The 16,682-nt window shown below is 37.0% G+C and overlaps 1 protein-coding gene across 5 annotated transcripts in view; it reads left to right on the top strand.

Annotated features, from left to right (window-relative positions):
• Positions 1 to 16,281, top strand: part of ABHD13 (abhydrolase domain containing 13) — a 33,072-nt gene extending 16,791 nt beyond the window's left edge. For 4 of the 5 annotated variants that reach the window (XM_067536811.1, XM_067536809.1, XM_067536808.1 and 1 more), the window contains 6 exons: positions 3,244 to 3,706; positions 3,812 to 3,917; positions 14,165 to 14,221; positions 14,508 to 14,620; positions 14,718 to 14,868; positions 16,087 to 16,281. In XM_067536811.1, coding sequence (XP_067392912.1) covers positions 3,260 to 3,706; positions 3,812 to 3,917; positions 14,165 to 14,221; positions 14,508 to 14,620; positions 14,718 to 14,868; positions 16,087 to 16,199 — 987 coding nt within the window. In that variant the 5' untranslated portion in view covers positions 3,244 to 3,259 and the 3' untranslated portion in view covers positions 16,200 to 16,281. The remainder of the gene's footprint in view (positions 1 to 3,243; positions 3,707 to 3,811; positions 3,918 to 14,164; positions 14,222 to 14,507; positions 14,621 to 14,717; positions 14,869 to 16,086) is intronic. The other variant, XM_067536813.1, reaches the window with a different exon arrangement.
• The last annotated feature ends 401 nt before the right edge of the window (positions 16,282 to 16,682 follow it).

Below are 16,682 nucleotides of genomic sequence, written 5' to 3'. Positions count from 1 at the left end.
CCCCTCATCCTGTAATTTCATCATCAAGCCTGCAATTTCTGTTTGAACTCCAGCATACCTCTTAGAAAGAGTTCAACTTAATGGAGAATCCACAACGTCCCTAGGTAAGTGGTTCTCATAACTAGTTACCCCCCTCCCCCACTGTTAAAATCTGTCCCTTTTTTTCTAGTCTGAATTTGTCTAGTTTAAGCTTCCAATCATTGAATCTCATGCCTTTTTCTGTCTATCAGAAATCTCTTCCCAACAGAGGCATTTATAGACCATGATCAAGTCATCTCTTAAGCATCTCTTGGATAAACTAAATAGATTGAGCTATTTTAGTATCTCACTCTAAGGCAGGTTTTCCAGACCTCAGTATGTTCTTGTATCTCTTTTCTGAACTTTTTCTAATTTTTCAGTATTTTTTTTTTAAATGTGGAACCAGAATCAGATTCCAGTAACGGTCTCGCTGATGTTATATTTATCAATAATACTACCATCCTTTATCCTTGATATTTGTCTGCATCTACATTCAATGATTAATTTGCTCTCTCAGCCACAGCATCACATTGGGAGCTCATGGTCAGTTGGTTATTTGCCATGACCCCAAGTCCTTTTCAGAGTTACTGCTTTCCAGGGTATAGTCCCCCATCTGACCTGAATTCTTTGTTCCTACATGACCTTGCATTTATTTGTCTTTTTAAAAGCATGTTGTTCAGATGAGCCCACCTAACCAAGTGATCCAGATTAATCTATATAACTGACCTGTCCCCATTTTAATTAATTACTCTAACAATTTTTAGTATAATTAGCAAATTTTACCAGCAATGATTTTATATTTTCTTCCACATCATTTATAAAAATTGATTATTAAAGAGTAAAGAACAGATTGCTTTAAGACTCCACTAGAAACAACCCCACTGGATGACAATTTCCCATTTATAATTTTTGGGGTCCATGTTAACCTAGTTTTAATCCATTAGTATGATTGTGTATAGCACTAGCTGTATCAGAATATCATGCTGGACTATGTCAAATGCTTTACACAAGTCTTATCATCTCCGATACTTTTAATAACTAAACTTATGATCTTACCAAAAAATAAGTTTGTCTGACAAGACCTGTTTTGCATAAACCTGTTAATGTCATTGATTATTATTGTTACTTAATTCACTATCAGTATCTTCCCATATTTCATGATTTGGCATTGATGTCAGACTAATCAACCTAAAACTTTATAGGTCATCCCATTTACCTCTTTTAAATATTGGCACATTGCCTTTTTTCTGGTCAACTCAGTGTTCCCAGATTTGTTTAAAAATAAACATATGATTCAGAGAGCTCTTTGGTCAATTCTTTTCAACATGTTCGGTTACTACTTACTAATCTTCCATTCTCTCCCCTGTGTCTGTCCTAGATCTATTTAGATTGCAAACCCTTCAAAGTGGGGACTGTCTCTTACATGTATGTGCAATATCTAGAACAATAGGACCCTATACAACTGATGCTTCTAGGCACTATGTAATACAAATTATAATTCCTGCTTATGTACCTAATATATACACTTAATATACAAATAAAATAAAATACACTTAACATAATACCAGATGTTGTTATATAATCATTACAATATACAACCCATAAAACATATAGCAACTAAAATTATCTTGAATTTTATTGTGGAGGAGATTATGGGATTCTGTTCTATACAGGTTCTCAAACTGCCCTATTCACAATGGTACCTGAGCACCTTCCAGTACTATATTTAGTGAGATGACTAATATGTGGTTTGTTCTTTTTCTCATTCTCTCCTGTGCAGTGTAGTGTTTCACTTTATGGTACACAAAGTTATGTTTTTGTTAGGAAGGCAAGGTTGAAAAAGTACACTTTGCACTTAGAGCAAGGGAGCGTGAGGTTTATGATGATCTTTAGCTCCTGAAGGAGTGAGACCATCACTGAGACAGTCCTTTTTCCTATACAGACGAGCTTTACTCTTGTAGTAGAAAGTTCTGTTATTCCTGTTCACCCACAGTCCTCATCCTGGAACGTCATGTGATCTCTTAGATGTCCTGGGCCCAGATTATTGAGTGCCTTGAAGACAAGGACTGACACCTTGAACTGAACTTTTATGGGAAGTCAGTGTAGAGAGTGGTAGACACACCTGATGTTTTCATGGAGTGTAAATTAGTTAGATTCCCCTCACCCACGTTTTAAGATTCTGTCATAAAGTTCAGAGAGATGCAGGGATTAGTGCAGTGTTTCTTAAAGACGGGGTCCTGACCCAAAATGGAGTCTCAAGACTATTGTAGGGAGGGACGTGAGAGCAGCGGCTGCTGTCCAGGCACCCAGTTTCTGAAGGCAGGGCTGCCATCAGCAGCAGCACAGGAGTAAGGGTGGCATGGTAAGGGGAAGGAGGTGGGGGGATCACAGCCTGAAATATTTTCGAAAGGGATCCCAGCCAAAAAAAAAAAAAGTTTGAGAACCCCTGGATTAGTGGGACCATAGGAAGAGATGAGCCCAAAGCCAAGCACACAGGTTTACAAAGCAAAATTAAGCAAACAGCTTTGAATTCCATGGATTATCTTTGCCTTCTAAAGTGCATGCATGGTGGAACAAATTCTTCCTCTTTTTGGACTTCTCCATACCCTTCCTTTCTACCATCCCCTTTGCATCAATCCTGGGCTAATCCCACATCCAAATGCTCGAACGCGACAGCAAAATTGGTAAATTTGTTAAACAAATGGTAATTATAGTCAAAGTTCTCAAATTCTTGGGTGCATCTGACACTCCATTGAGCCTGCAGCTCACAAAGTCAGAGAGATACCATGTTCTGCTACTTGTACTTGGAGAACTTTTTTTCTGGTTTTAGGATACAGGATAATGAGATAAATTCTGTCACTTCATGAACTGACATATATGTTCTATTATTGAGAACTACTGTATATTCCTATTTTTAGAAACTACACTATGTGTTAGGTTGTGATGGGATACAGTGCTTTGCCAGAACGTCTTACAGTTCTGCACTGTTAGATAAGATTCAGGAAACGAATGGTATCAGATGTTTTAATTGTGTCTGAATATGAGATAACAGGAGATGGTAATGGGCAAATTGCCATAAAAAATAAATGAAAGTGAAATGAGGAAGGTAAATTGAGCAAGCAGCTGAAGAGAGACTAATAATTGCTAAGATGCAGAGCAGTAAAAAGAAAACTGAGAGAGCCTGCATCTTAGACACTTACCCAAACTTAATGTTTGTATCAACAGCTCCATCTGACAGGAAATGATCTGGGCGTTTTGGTCAGATACTTTGGATACCCTTAGTTTCAGCCAGCAACTGGCAAAATGGATTATACCCCGGAAGAAGACACAGCTAAATGTTCCCTCTGGCTTTAGTAAGAAGAGAGCAGAGATGAAATCTGTGGACTGTGTGCATGTCATCCAACAGAAGGGTACCTCCTCCTCTTCTCCTGCCCTTCCTGGCGCTGTTTTGGGCAGCAAAGGATTCTTCTCTGTCACATTCCTGTGGCTTGCAATGCTCCTGTCCTCTTCTCTTGCAGCAGTATCTCTTTACCAAGTTCTCACACTGAAAGCAGAACTAGCAACTCTCCGCAGCGAACTGATCTACAGAGTCCAGGCAAGGGCCCCACTACCCCAGCCCCAGGATGAGAGCAAAGAGAGTACCCTATCCTCTTCTTCCTTGCAGGTATCAGCAGCCGCTGCCAGGCAGGTGAGCTGCAGTGGCCTGTGAGACCCTGTTCTTGGTTGCTGGGATGAGAAGGGGATGAGTATTTGGAGCTGCTTTCCATGCTCTAATCTTGTTTGTCATTGTCAGGAAATCAGGCTGCCTGCTTCTGAGCCAAGTGAAGGTGATGAAAAGAGAGGTTGGAGTGCAAGCAGAAGCAGAGGGAGAAGGTCTGCTCTGCCCACAGAAGAAATAGGTAAGTGAAAAGATGGGTTGGCCTGCTGGGAGGAAGATGTGGGGATGCTGGAGAGACACAGGGAGGTGAGGAAAACAGCAGAGCTTGATTCACGGTCTCAAGTGCAAGAAGCAACACTACGTCTCCCATTGCTGTGCACTATTACTGTACAGTGACTGGTGTTAAGCCTAAATGTAATGACCCAAATGGAACGTCGATCACCTACTCAATGTATACTATCTGAGCATTGCATTTCAGGCAAGTTTTTATATGGTTCCCAACCTGCTTCTCATAACTCAAGCATCTCTCTATAGTGAAGCAAACCATAGTGGTAAATCCACATGACTCTGAAGTGTTCTGAGGGTTTTTTTTTAAAAAACCCAAAAACATCATAAAGTCATTTTTCTGGTGAAAATTGTCAGGTTCCTCATGAAAGAGAGAAGTGGCGGGACAGCTTCATAGTTTTGTTTGGGGAAGTCTCTTTTCTCAGAGAACAGCTCATTTTTACCTGTCAAATGAGGCAGAACAAAAAAGAATCAAACACAAAATGTTTCCCTTTAGAAGATGTACATGCTTCTGTGATGAAAAGGTGGCGTGTAAAAAAAATGTTATATTATATCAGAACTCTCTCTCGTGGCTTTGTTAAACATTTATTTAAGGCTTCATAGAAAACTTCAAAAATGCTTTAGAAAAAATTTTGCTAGTTATAATTTTAATGGAATAGTTTTTCTTTTTCTGTTGATGAAAGACTAAAGCTTTATTATTCTGCCGAGTCTACTGATGATCCATAAAATTAATAGACGTATAAGTGCATGAAAAGTGCTAAAGTTGTCCCTATAGTTCTCAAAGAGTCAGTGTGCTTTTTATTTAAATGAAGAAAGACTAAGTTTACCTCCCCATAGTACACTGATTTAACTAAATGGGGTTTGTAAATTGATAAAATCAATACAGTCCTCATGTGGACACTCTCTTAAATTAGTTTGACTGAATAGTGATTTAGTTTAATTCAGTAATTGATTTAGTTAAATCAGAGCAATTTGTGTGCCGATCAACCTTAAGTCAGACTTTAAACTATCAGTTAAAGACCCATTTTAAGTAAAGTGAGATGTTTATTTAGCTGAAATGTCATTTAGTAGACTAAAGCCCAAGACACTGTATTTTCTCTTACCTTCCTCTTAGTCCCCCAAAAGAAAATACTTTGTATTCACTTAGGATCTAATCCAAAACCCATTGAATTCAGTGGGATTATTATGATTGACTTTGGTTCAGGTTCTTAGTCTAAAAAACCTCTCAATATAGTACTGAATCAAGTTGTTATTTTTTCTTTGTATTACCATGGTGCCTAGGAGTCCCTGTCGTTGTGCTAGGCTCGGTACAAAACATAGAGTAAAAGGACAGGCCCTGCCCCAAAGATCTTGCAATCTAAGTATAAAACATGAGACAACAGATGGAGACAGATGGGGAGCAAAAGGAAATAATGAGACAGCATTAGTCAGCATCGTAGGAAGTGGTCTCAGCACACCAGCAGCCTAACCCTTGTAAAGTTTTCGGTAGGCATCATCGCTAAGGAGAGTTTTAGGAAAAAATGTGGAGGATAATGAGGTAGCTTTGTGGATGTTTATGGGAAGCACCTCCCAAGCATGAGGGGCAGCATGGAAGAAAAGCATGAAGGTGCTTGAGCGTTGGAGGTTGGCGCTGTTGGCCAATCAGAGGTGGGAGTTGATATTTCAATAATAAATGTGAAATGATGGGTAGGGTGGGGATAGGCTGTAAAGGGTCTTGAAAGTGAAGTCTAGTCACCTATGTTTGATGCGATAGAGAAAGGGGCACCAGTAGAGGGACTCCAAGAGAGAGGTGACATGATCAAAGCAACAGGCTGGAAAAATTATCTTTGAAGCAGTATTCTGAATGGATACGAGTAGGGTAAGATTGCATTTGTCAAGGTCAGAAAAAAGGATCTTGTAGTGATTAAGACACAACATGATGAGATAAGAGTTTTAGCAGTGTGGATGAATAGGAAAGGCTGTATCTTAGAGATGTTATACAGAAATAATCTGCAGTATGAGAAAACTTAGTGCTATTTGTGCAGTCCTATCCGCTTATGGCATGTCACCAGAATCACTGATCTAACATCCTTGTTTTTTGCTTAAACTTTTACTATTTTTCTATGCCTAATGCTTTAAATACAAGCAAAAGATAACACGGTCAGATAACTGCTTTAATAAATGCCGTAGGACTTAGCACTCTGCAGACTATTCAGTTCTCTCAGTCATATGTCTCTGGTAGCTTTTATCAGTCCTTCTTTAGACATTATTTGGAGAGAGCAACTGTGTTATCCTTAATCTTACTCAGCCTCCTCTGAAGTCAAAATTCAGGTTTCTTCTTCCCACCACCAAGTATCCCCAACTTACCAGTCTTCACAGCCGGTTTCAGTTAGTTTAAATAAAGATGACTTTTGATTGGTATAGTATAGAAAATAGAAAGAATAACAAAATTGATTTAAAAGAAAAATTATACTGAGTCAGTAATCACTACAAAAGTGTCACTCATGAGGCCCACAATTTAAGTTACAGAGTACTGGTGAAGCAAGTTGAAAACCTCATATATTAAAGTCCCTTTGTGGCTCACAGGTATGTCACTATCCATTTTCCAGCCCCCAAAATCTGCATAGTCTCCAGCAGGAACTACTTTATAACAAGTAACTCTTAGAGAGATAGCAAAATGAGGCAGATGTCAAAACAAGAGTCAGATCTTCGTAGTAGGATTGTCCCTCTTCTCTATTGCATGTTCTGTTGCATTGACATCAGCTTGCCAGTGTTCACTAAGAAACTGTATGTCCTTGGATCAAACTTTCTGTCCCCGTGAGGTTCATAAACATCAGTGCAGATAATCTTATAGCAGAGAGGCCGGAGTAACCAGGAAGGATGGTGTTGTTCATGGTGCTGAATCTTTTCACGTTTAGTCATGGAAATGGGAATTATTGTCACTGTCTTCAAGTCCTCACACATTTTGGTGCTTGTAGGTGCTGAACTATTCTATGGATTTTAATTCATTCATTTTGATGTCATAAGCATAAGGTTAAATGCATGCTTAAGTGCTTCCCTAGTTCAATTTATCTGTAAAATATTTTATGAATAAATTAGTTTCTGATGATCTTACGTTCTATATTGACTTTTATCAGATTATTGGCCACTGGTGATTGGTTATTAAACCAATGAAGTTAATAATGGATAGAAAATATCATCTAAAATATTGTTGATGGCATCTCTTCATTAGGAAGTAGGTAAAAGACAGTGTTTTAAGTTTCTTTAATTAAATATGAAGATATTTTTATGTTTATAAATATTTTTTATGTTAAATATTTTTATTCAAACTCTTTTTTATTAATTGAAGATATAAAAGAAAACAAACCCCAGAAAAGTATGTGCCATCATTCATTCCATATACCCAATCCAGCAGCTGTTGCCTGCATGGGACTTCTGCTTCATACTCTTCTTTCCATTTACTGGGAGTTCGCCATGTAAAAATAGCCACACGGTAGGTCTCTGAGCACATCACAATTATGGTCTTTTAAAAGTTAGATTTTGGAGGCCTATATTGTATTTTTATGATATGTAATTACCAGTGGTAGTACAATATGTACCTTTGAAAGTTAAAAGCCCAAGTAGCTGGAAAGAGATGGTTTCTATCAACAATTCCAAATATAGTGGTATGGTTATCAGTCAAAGCCAGAGCTCTTGCTGCATTGAGTGGGAGTTAATAGACAATTGCGAGGAGTACATATAATTAACACCCAGGCACTCAAGTCATCAAACCACTTATGACAGGACTTTTTATTTTTTTATTTTTTTTTTAAGAGCAGGGCGTATCCTTCATCCTGACAGAGGAAAATGTAGGATCTTCAGCACAACTGAAACTAGTCCCCCATTAAACACCACGGTTACATTTGTTCATATTGTGCCTGTGTGTTTTCTGCATGAGATATGTGCATCCTGATGTCGAGGAAGAAGAATGTGTTTTTTGGTCATCTGAGCCAAATTATTAGTTTTTGTGTGCCAAAGTTTCATTCACATGTATGGTGTGGGCCTGATTCTGATCTCATTTCCACCAGTGCAACTCAAGAATAACTTTGATGCCAGAGAAAAATAAGAAATATCAGAATCAAGCCCCTTGTAATTTTAAGCTTTGGTAAAGTTGGTGGGTTGGGGGGCGGGGGCGGAGGGGCAGGTCGTTCCATAAATTAACTTACTGCGGGGTATTGAGAAGTCACAAAGCACCTACTCAAATTTCCTTAACAAAAGTCTTGGCCTCCCTTTAACCAAATAGTTCAAACATCAGTACAATAGCCTAATTTGGCAGACAAGCCACCAATTTTACACCAGCAACTGTCAAGCTCATCTTCTGCAGATACCTGTGTCCAGACTAAATAAGTCACATCATACAAACTTGAATGTTAGCTATAGTGTATAGCTATATGTCTGTCTCTACTAGCTATTGTTCGGACTTGCCAGAAGAAAGATGGGATAATAGGTGGGCTTTAATTAGTCCACAGTTTTATTCACTTAAAATATTTGGACGTACTTGGCAATAAATTGTACAGTTCAGGTAATCGTCATTGCTATATAATTCTCAACCTGGTCCCAGCCTGGTCCCATTGCTACGACCTTGCTGCCCTCTCCTGGTATGAGGAGGGGGCAGGCTCCCCACTCTACCAACACACAAGCTCCAAACCCCACTTCCTCAGCTCCCTTAAGGAATGCTTTTTTCTAGTCCTTTTCTAATCCATGTTGTTTGATAACTGTATCCCTTCCATAACAAATACCAGCACTGAACATCAGCTCTGAGTTTTGTATATTAAGTTGTGACATTATAATATAACCCTTCTGCCCTACCCCACTGGTTCCCAGTCCTATTTTGGGGAAGGTGAAAAAACACACCCTGCATTGGCCAATCTTCCCTTCCCTTCCCATCCCCTAAGGAATAAGAGTGACTAGTGTAATGCCCAGAGCAGGTAATGAGGATACCCAGTCCTTTTGCAAATGTCATGGAAAGATGGGTACAGTTCTCAAGAAGTTCTACTTCTGGTCTGGAAAAGAAAAATGTTTGTTTTTTGTTTCTGCTGACAGCAGTGTAACTCAAAGAGGAAGCAACCCCTCTGCGACCACAGGGCATTAATCCAGAATATGCAATTTAATGAAAGATCCAGTTTACTGCATGGATGAATCAATCCTATGCATATTATGTGAAATACTGGGCACTCAAAGATAGCTACACAAAAGTAAACCTTCCCTTATAAAACACAAATAAATCCTATTATAATGTTCAATTCATACGTGCATGAAATATTTGAGGGTGAATTACATAACAAATCACTTTTGTGGAACATAACACAGTAATGGTCAGTCTATTGAGATCAAGACACTGCAACAAATATTTTGAAGCTATATGTTAGATTTGAGTCACATCCCATAAATGACTAAACTGTCTTAACACAGGGATTTGGCTCTCTTTTCTAGATTATATATCTGAAGTATTTATAGGTGCTAATCACCACAGTACAAAGTGCCAGATTAACCAGTTTTAAAAATACACAATTGAATTGTACAGGGATATTTCATCATTCCCTTCTATGAATGAAAAATACAGCAAGCAGCTACTGGAAGAAAAATAGAATGAAAGCAAACAAAACCCTACTTCATGTAGCATTATACAGCATTCATGCATGTTTTAGAAAGTCCATGGAGAACATATGAAGATCATGAAAGAAATAATGGGGGTGAGGAAATCCTTTTAGCACAGCATCTCTCTAAATATATCTAGGGGGAGGGAACACCAATGTTTTCAAACTTGGGTCGCCTAAAATAACGCTTAAATTGTGTGTCTGAATCCACATTCAGGCACCTAAATAAGTAGTTTGTTTTTCAAAGTTACTGAACTTTGCCAGCTCTCTTTGGCATCAGTGGGAATTATTAGTGTTTGGCACTTCAGGCCTCTTTTAGTTAGGAATCTGTATATGGATTATGTTGCTAATTTTAGGCACCCAGGTTTGAAAATTTCTTCAAGAATCAGTATACTGGAAGGTTAGGTACCAAGTTATTAGGATATGAGTAACTATGCAAATAAAATTATGTAAAACTAACATGGGAGGGAATATGATAATATTGATACTAAGTCTCTGATTCATGCATAGATGTATACCGAAACCCAGTCTGCAGTCCCATGTGTAAGAAACATGTTGCTAGACAGCAGCTTGCACTGGACTAACAGGACAGCTGTTCCTAGTATTTTGGAAAATAAGCATGCGTTGCTCAGCTGGCTAGGCCACATCCTTTGAAATTCGGTCTGTGGTTATTTAAAGCATCTGTAGTCTCTAACTTCAGATGTATTTGTTTAGCTCGGGGAAGAGATGTTACATTCTGAAACTTATTTTGTCATTTTTTCTCTTGGAAGTGTACAAGTTAGAAAACCTTATATAAGAAGAGCAGCTCTCTATTGTATGAGGTCTCAAAAGATGATGCAAATTTTGAATGCTTGAGATGCAATGCATATTATCATCACAATGACGTTGTAACCTACATTTTCTTCAGTTTTTATAATACGTTTTAGATTATCTTAAATAATTCTTATACACATTGTAACATTATTAATTATTATATTTATTATTTATTATTACAGAAGGGCTTGGCCCACAAAGTTAGAACTCAGATCTGAATTTACACATAGTGTAGGGTGTAGGATTTTTTACTCATTCTAATCCATTATTATTAATAGTCACTATTTGTTAATTGTGTGTGTATGGCATTGTACTCTGAGTAAGTCATGGTTTCTTCTTGAAATACTGCAGATTGACTATCAGTTCTTAATGTGTTATTAATGGAACTAATGTGTTGCTGAGGAACCTTACTGATTCCCCAGAGAAAATAGTTTCTTCCTTATTTCTGATTTAACAAGCATAATTTTACTCCTTTGCTGAATCAGGGCCAGAAGCATTTGCTCAGCTTTAAACGTGAGTAGTCCCACTGAAGTTAACAAAGCAAATTATTTGCTGGATCGGGGCCTATTGCGCCTGAATTTTGAACAAGTTTCAAAAACTTGTTGCTGTTTGTAATTCTGAACTAGACATTGGTTTCTTGGATACTGCTGTGGTTTAATTAATGGTTTTAAATAGGAGGTTTAATTTGCCCGCTACCATTTTGGTCTAGCACCAGTGAACAAAACTACATCATCCTCTTCCCTTCCCCCGTCTTATAAAAAAGTAAATTGATTGTATTCCAGTGAATATAAACATTACCATCTTGATGCATTTAAAAGATTAGACAAACAGAGGGGTTTTCTTTAGTGGTTATAATTAGGAATATGTTATGTGTGGTAATAGATATGATACTTATATTTGTTAAGAAAAAGTTTCTTAGATTATGTAATATCCTAAAGGTCTTATTGCTTTAATAATTATACAGCAGTGTCCTGGAATGATGAATAGTTTTGTGACTGTGGTAGTAATAAAAATACAAGGCCAAATCTTCAGCTGGTGTAAATAAGCATAATTCCATTGAAGTCAATGAAGTCACTCAGCTGATATGAATCAGCCTATCTGGCGCAGTGTATGTTAGTAAAAAAGGAAATGCTATAAAGCTCACCAGACATAGCAGTGGTAGAAGCAGGACCACACATGCGACACCAGATCTCTCCTACTTCCTTTAAAAGAAAGTTATATTTGCAAAGGTGACTGATTTTTCTTGAAGCCTGAATGCAATTGTCAGTGTAGTCTACTGCCCAGTTTGGGAGCCAGTGAATATTTAATATGGCTCAGTAATCAGGAACACAGTTCTTAAAGAGAGGAATGAATGATTCAAGTATAGTACCTTCTATAGAGGCAGATATTGCCTGTTTGACACTGCTGTGCAACTTCAGGACATTTTATTTTGCTCTTGTTTGAAAGGCTTCTCTTTCAATGAACTCCTCAACTATGAGCAAAGAAATGAGTAGAAGTTTACACTTTTTGTTAGTTTTTCTGTGTGATGAGGATAGGGATTTCTTTAGTTTGTTAGCTTTCCTTTCTTTTATTTAGAAATCTCTTTAGATTCTTACTTTGAGATGCCATAGGAAGTATGGACAGAACACGGCCAAATTTTCTGTCTCTCTTATGATGACTAGTACCTTACACTGCTAGTGGTCCCACTGATATTGATATGTTAGCTAGCAAATATATGTTAGCATAGGGCATACCACATTAATACCTATTATACACCCTCCTACATTAATGTTTATGGGTATCAGTACTGGATACGTTATATTGTTTATGAACAATGGGTAGTTGTGTTAACTGAGTTGTATTATGCTTTCCCCAAAATGCTATATACTCCTGTTTTACCCATGCTAAGGTGTATATCCCGTAACACTTTGCAAAGCTGAATTCAGCTTTTGGCACTGACAAATACAAAATTTGTAAGAGAGAAGATATATTAGTACTATATCCTGGTAGAGGTAGGGAGAGTTTTCACACAAACAAGGGAAAAGAAACAGGCTAATACAGAAAAACAAGACAGAAAGCTGATTGGTGAGTTAAGTCTTGGGTGATGTATAGAATGTTGTCTAACTTGTAAACAACCATTCTGTATTTTTGGAGCAAAATTAGATGCTGCAAGACTCTGCTCTCCAGATTGGATTGGTAAAGGATTAACTCTTTTTCCTTTCTGTGTTTTACTGCTTTGTCTTGACTAATAAATTTGACTAAGGTTGATTATTTGGTCTCTTGAATCATTTCAATATCAACCAAAAGGGTCGTCAAACAGTTGGCTATAATTTTAGTTTTTAAAAAAATAGGACTGCTTATGGAGCACTGTGAGTACGGGTGGCAGAGTTTATCTGATTCTGAAAGTGGGATTCAACAAGTTAGGATTTTCTTCTCTTTATTTCTGATAAATTATTAGATTAGCATATTCATCCAATTTCTAGACAGTATTGTAGACATTTTTTATTTAACACCTTCATCTTTTGAAAATAACAGTAAAGCATAAGGCATAACTGAGATCTGTGCTTAGTGAAAGCAACTTTATAGGCTCCTTTTTTTACTTCATTAAGATTTCTACCACTTACCTGTGGCATTTTTTTAAGGTGTCTAAAATGGTATTTACCTGTGATCCAACACTTTAAAGTATCACAATATTTCTTCTATTTCTGTGACTAAATTTGTATCATGCATTTCTATTCAGTACACACAGTGTCGAATCTTTAAAGCCATGTATCAGTTTTGACAAGTTCTAAAAATTTTTTTAGTAGGTGTAATTTCAACAATTTCTTTTACAAACATTGTATCAGCACTTTCTTGATTATGCAATCTTACTAAAGTCTCATCATTTTGGAACATGGGAAGTCTTACTCTTAGGACTATCATAGGAAAGGAATTAGTATTCACTCTAGGCCAGTGATATTCAGACTGAGGCTTGAGAGCCGCAAGAGACTCTTTAATGTGTCTTCTGCGGCTCTTTGCAGCACGATATTAAAAAACTCTTTGTTTAATTATTAACCAATCAGGATGATTTTACTATGTTATTAATCAATTGTAGTTGATTAAATAATAATACTTGGTTAGTCATTTAGCTGTGAGAATAATACATATTTCCACACACACTTAATATTTCCCCTGTCATACTGTTTAAATATGAATTGATAGTATTTTAGTAAATGAAACAAGAAATTCACACTATTGTGGCTTTTCTGGGTAATGCTGATCACAAATTTGGTTCCTGAGCCAATGAGGTCTGAATATCACTGCTCCAGACCTTTTCTTTCAATAGATATGAAACTAAAAATCTTTTGCAAATACTACAAAATATATCTTTTGAAAGCCTGACCCATCGCAACTGAGAATCGTGTCTGCTGTAGTTTTAGCTAGAAATTTAACTAAACTAATGGAACTGACAGCATCCAACTCATTTGACTTAATACTACATTATTAGGAATCTAGATGAAAAAACAGTGCTTTATCATAGTGTTCAAGGCTTTGAGCTTGGCTGCATGATCTCAGAATTTCTCCAGTACCTTTTAATGTGAAAATCTGGTGACTGCTCTGCACATCTGACAAGTATCTGCCACAAGAAGAAATGGGAGACCCTGCTTTCAGATAGTGAGAATGAGTATTTCCTTCATGAGTGTGCTTTATCACATTTTTTACCATCCCAAGATCTTAAACCGTTCTCTTAATTACTTCCTCTCATTTGTTTTCTTTGATTACAAAAGGAGTGTTCTTTTTTCTTTTTGCTTTTCAGTGATACAGGCCTGTCTGCAACTGATTGCTGATAGCAAAAGTAACATCCAACAGAAAGGTAACCGTGCATTCCACATATTCACGGATTTTCTAACACAAGCTTCAGGCTAACAAACAAGAATTATTCCGATTAATATATTGTCAGTTACAAAAAATAATAAAAACTTTGGGGCTGGATAATTCTTGCAAATCTCCTCTTCATTTAAATGGGAAAATCCCGCTCTCTAAACCCTACTGTTTTTTGAGAGGTCAGCATTGTCAATTTTTGGCAAATGGAAACTAGAAGGAAGTAACTAACTGATTTTGGGTTTTTTTCTTACCAGAAATTATTCTCTCTCTTCTAGATGACTTAAGCATTGTTCCCTGGCTTCTTAGCTTTAAAAGAGGAACAGCTCTGGAAGAGCAAGGAAATAAAATATTGGTCAAAGAAACAGGTTATTTTTTCATATATGGCCAGGTAAAAATAGTCACTTCATTTTAATATTGGACTTTCAATTTAGGATGCTTAATATGTCACACTGTATGTCTACAGTTTGTTTCTCTTTGTTCTTCAGGTTTTATATACAGATACAACATTTGCTATGGGACATCTAATACAAAGGAAAAAGGCTCATGTGTTTGGTGATGATCTCAGTTTGGTGACATTATTTCGTTGTATCCAAAACATGCCTCATTCTTATCCTAACAATTCTTGCTATACTGCTGGTAAATATCTAAGTTTTTAACCCTTCTTTATTTATAGTGAAGCTGTAGCAAATATAATTTGTGGGGAAACATGACTACCTATTGTTACATTATAAAGAAAATGTAATGCATTCAGAAATCACCGTGCCAGTAAAAGTATGGCATACTTCGTGTATGGACTGTTTACATATATGTTTTTCTTATGACTGAAACTTCATAAAGAGTTCAATTTTCATACTTCTGTGCCTAAAAATCTGTATTTAGATACTGCAATAGCCATTTTAGGCATCTGGCTGCTGCTTCAGTCAATCAGATATGGATGTAGGCATCTTTAGGATGAAGCAGTCAGTATCAGGCTGACTGTGCTCCTAATAAAGATGACTTATGATCACATGATCATACTTTTCATTGACGTAGGTGGAAACAAAATTAGGCCAATGCTGACTGTGTTTAACAGTCCCACCAGAAATGTTGCATGCAAGTAAATCAAGACATGCACACCAATATAAGCTTATATTGTTCTTATATTCTTCTTACATTAGCAGAACTCCAGCAATCTGTTGTATGCTGTAAACACTTGAGTGCTATATTAACTCCTGTGCAGGATTTAAAGAACCATTATTGCAGCCTGTCAGACTATATTTTATCAAACCTTTTTTAATTGTCCTTCTCTACCCTTCTTTTTCCATCGTTGTTGTTTTCTTCTGTGTCTTTTTCTTGTGCCCAAGTGCCTGATATATTCATTGATGCCAGAGTTTGTTGTATCAGGCATCACAGTTCACCACAATAAAAGCAATGCTGGGACATGGACACTGGATTGTGCCATCGCTAAATGAATCATGTAGCAGGAAGCTAATTAGAAAGGAAAACGTTCTTTCCATGTAAATGTTCTAGTAATCACCAATTAAAGGACAAACAATACAAGGCAATTGATTATAGTTATGGTAACTTTGCTAAAGTGCAGCACTATTTGTTTAAGAAGAGAATGGAATCATTAGGGAATGACATTCAAATGTAAGGTCAAAATCATACGTGAATTTAAATGTGAGTTTTGCCTGAGTAAAGGTTGCAGGATTGGTCGCAATGATTATATATGTATATATATATATTTTTTTTTAAAAGGTTGCAAATAATCTGTGTTTAGATTTAGGTCATACAAAATACACTATTGAATACGATCTATTAGAATACTATTGGCTGTAAAATACTTACTTAAAGATATTACAAATTCTTTTCCAGGCATTGCAAAATTAGAAGAAGGGGACGAACTTCAACTTACAATACCGCGGAGAAGGGCCAAAATATCATTGGATGGAGATGGCACTTTTTTTGGTGCAGTTCGACTCCTGTGATGCTCTTTCACTTTTACATCATGCTTAGATCTGTTTTCTTTTGTTTCTATGTAATTGAAAAAAAAAATGGAAATACAGTTAAGCTGCTAATTGAGTCTTTTTTTTTTCTGAGTCCTTTTCTTCGGTTTGATGAGCCAGCCCAAAACAGGAAACCCAGCAGACATGCTTGTGATATGACTGTCATGTGAATTACCAGAAATACAGATTATTTTAGGCAACAGAGGAATAAAAATAACTGCTGTCTGGGGTGCTGGAACAATTTTTATAGTGGAGGGGGGAGGTTGAGAGCCATTGAACCAAATGGTAAACCCTATATAATGGAAACCACTCCAAGCCAGGGAGTGTGGCAGCACCCTCACCCCCTTAATTTCAGCACCTATGACGTCTGTACAGACATGTCTTACAGCTTTGAAAAAAATTCTTGTCCATGAGACATCATGCAGGGCCTTGATGCTGCAGACTTGGACCCAAAATATCTCAGAT

This window comes from Emydura macquarii, unplaced genomic scaffold (genome assembly GCF_026122565.2).
Source record: "Emydura macquarii macquarii isolate MOO-44397 ecotype Brisbane River unplaced genomic scaffold, CSIRO-AGI_Emac_v2 contig_3671, whole genome shotgun sequence".
NCBI classification, from domain to species: Eukaryota; Metazoa; Chordata; order Testudines; family Chelidae; genus Emydura; species Emydura macquarii.
The sequence above is the reverse complement of the archived record's forward strand: the minus strand, read 5'-3'. Positions and strand labels throughout refer to the sequence as shown.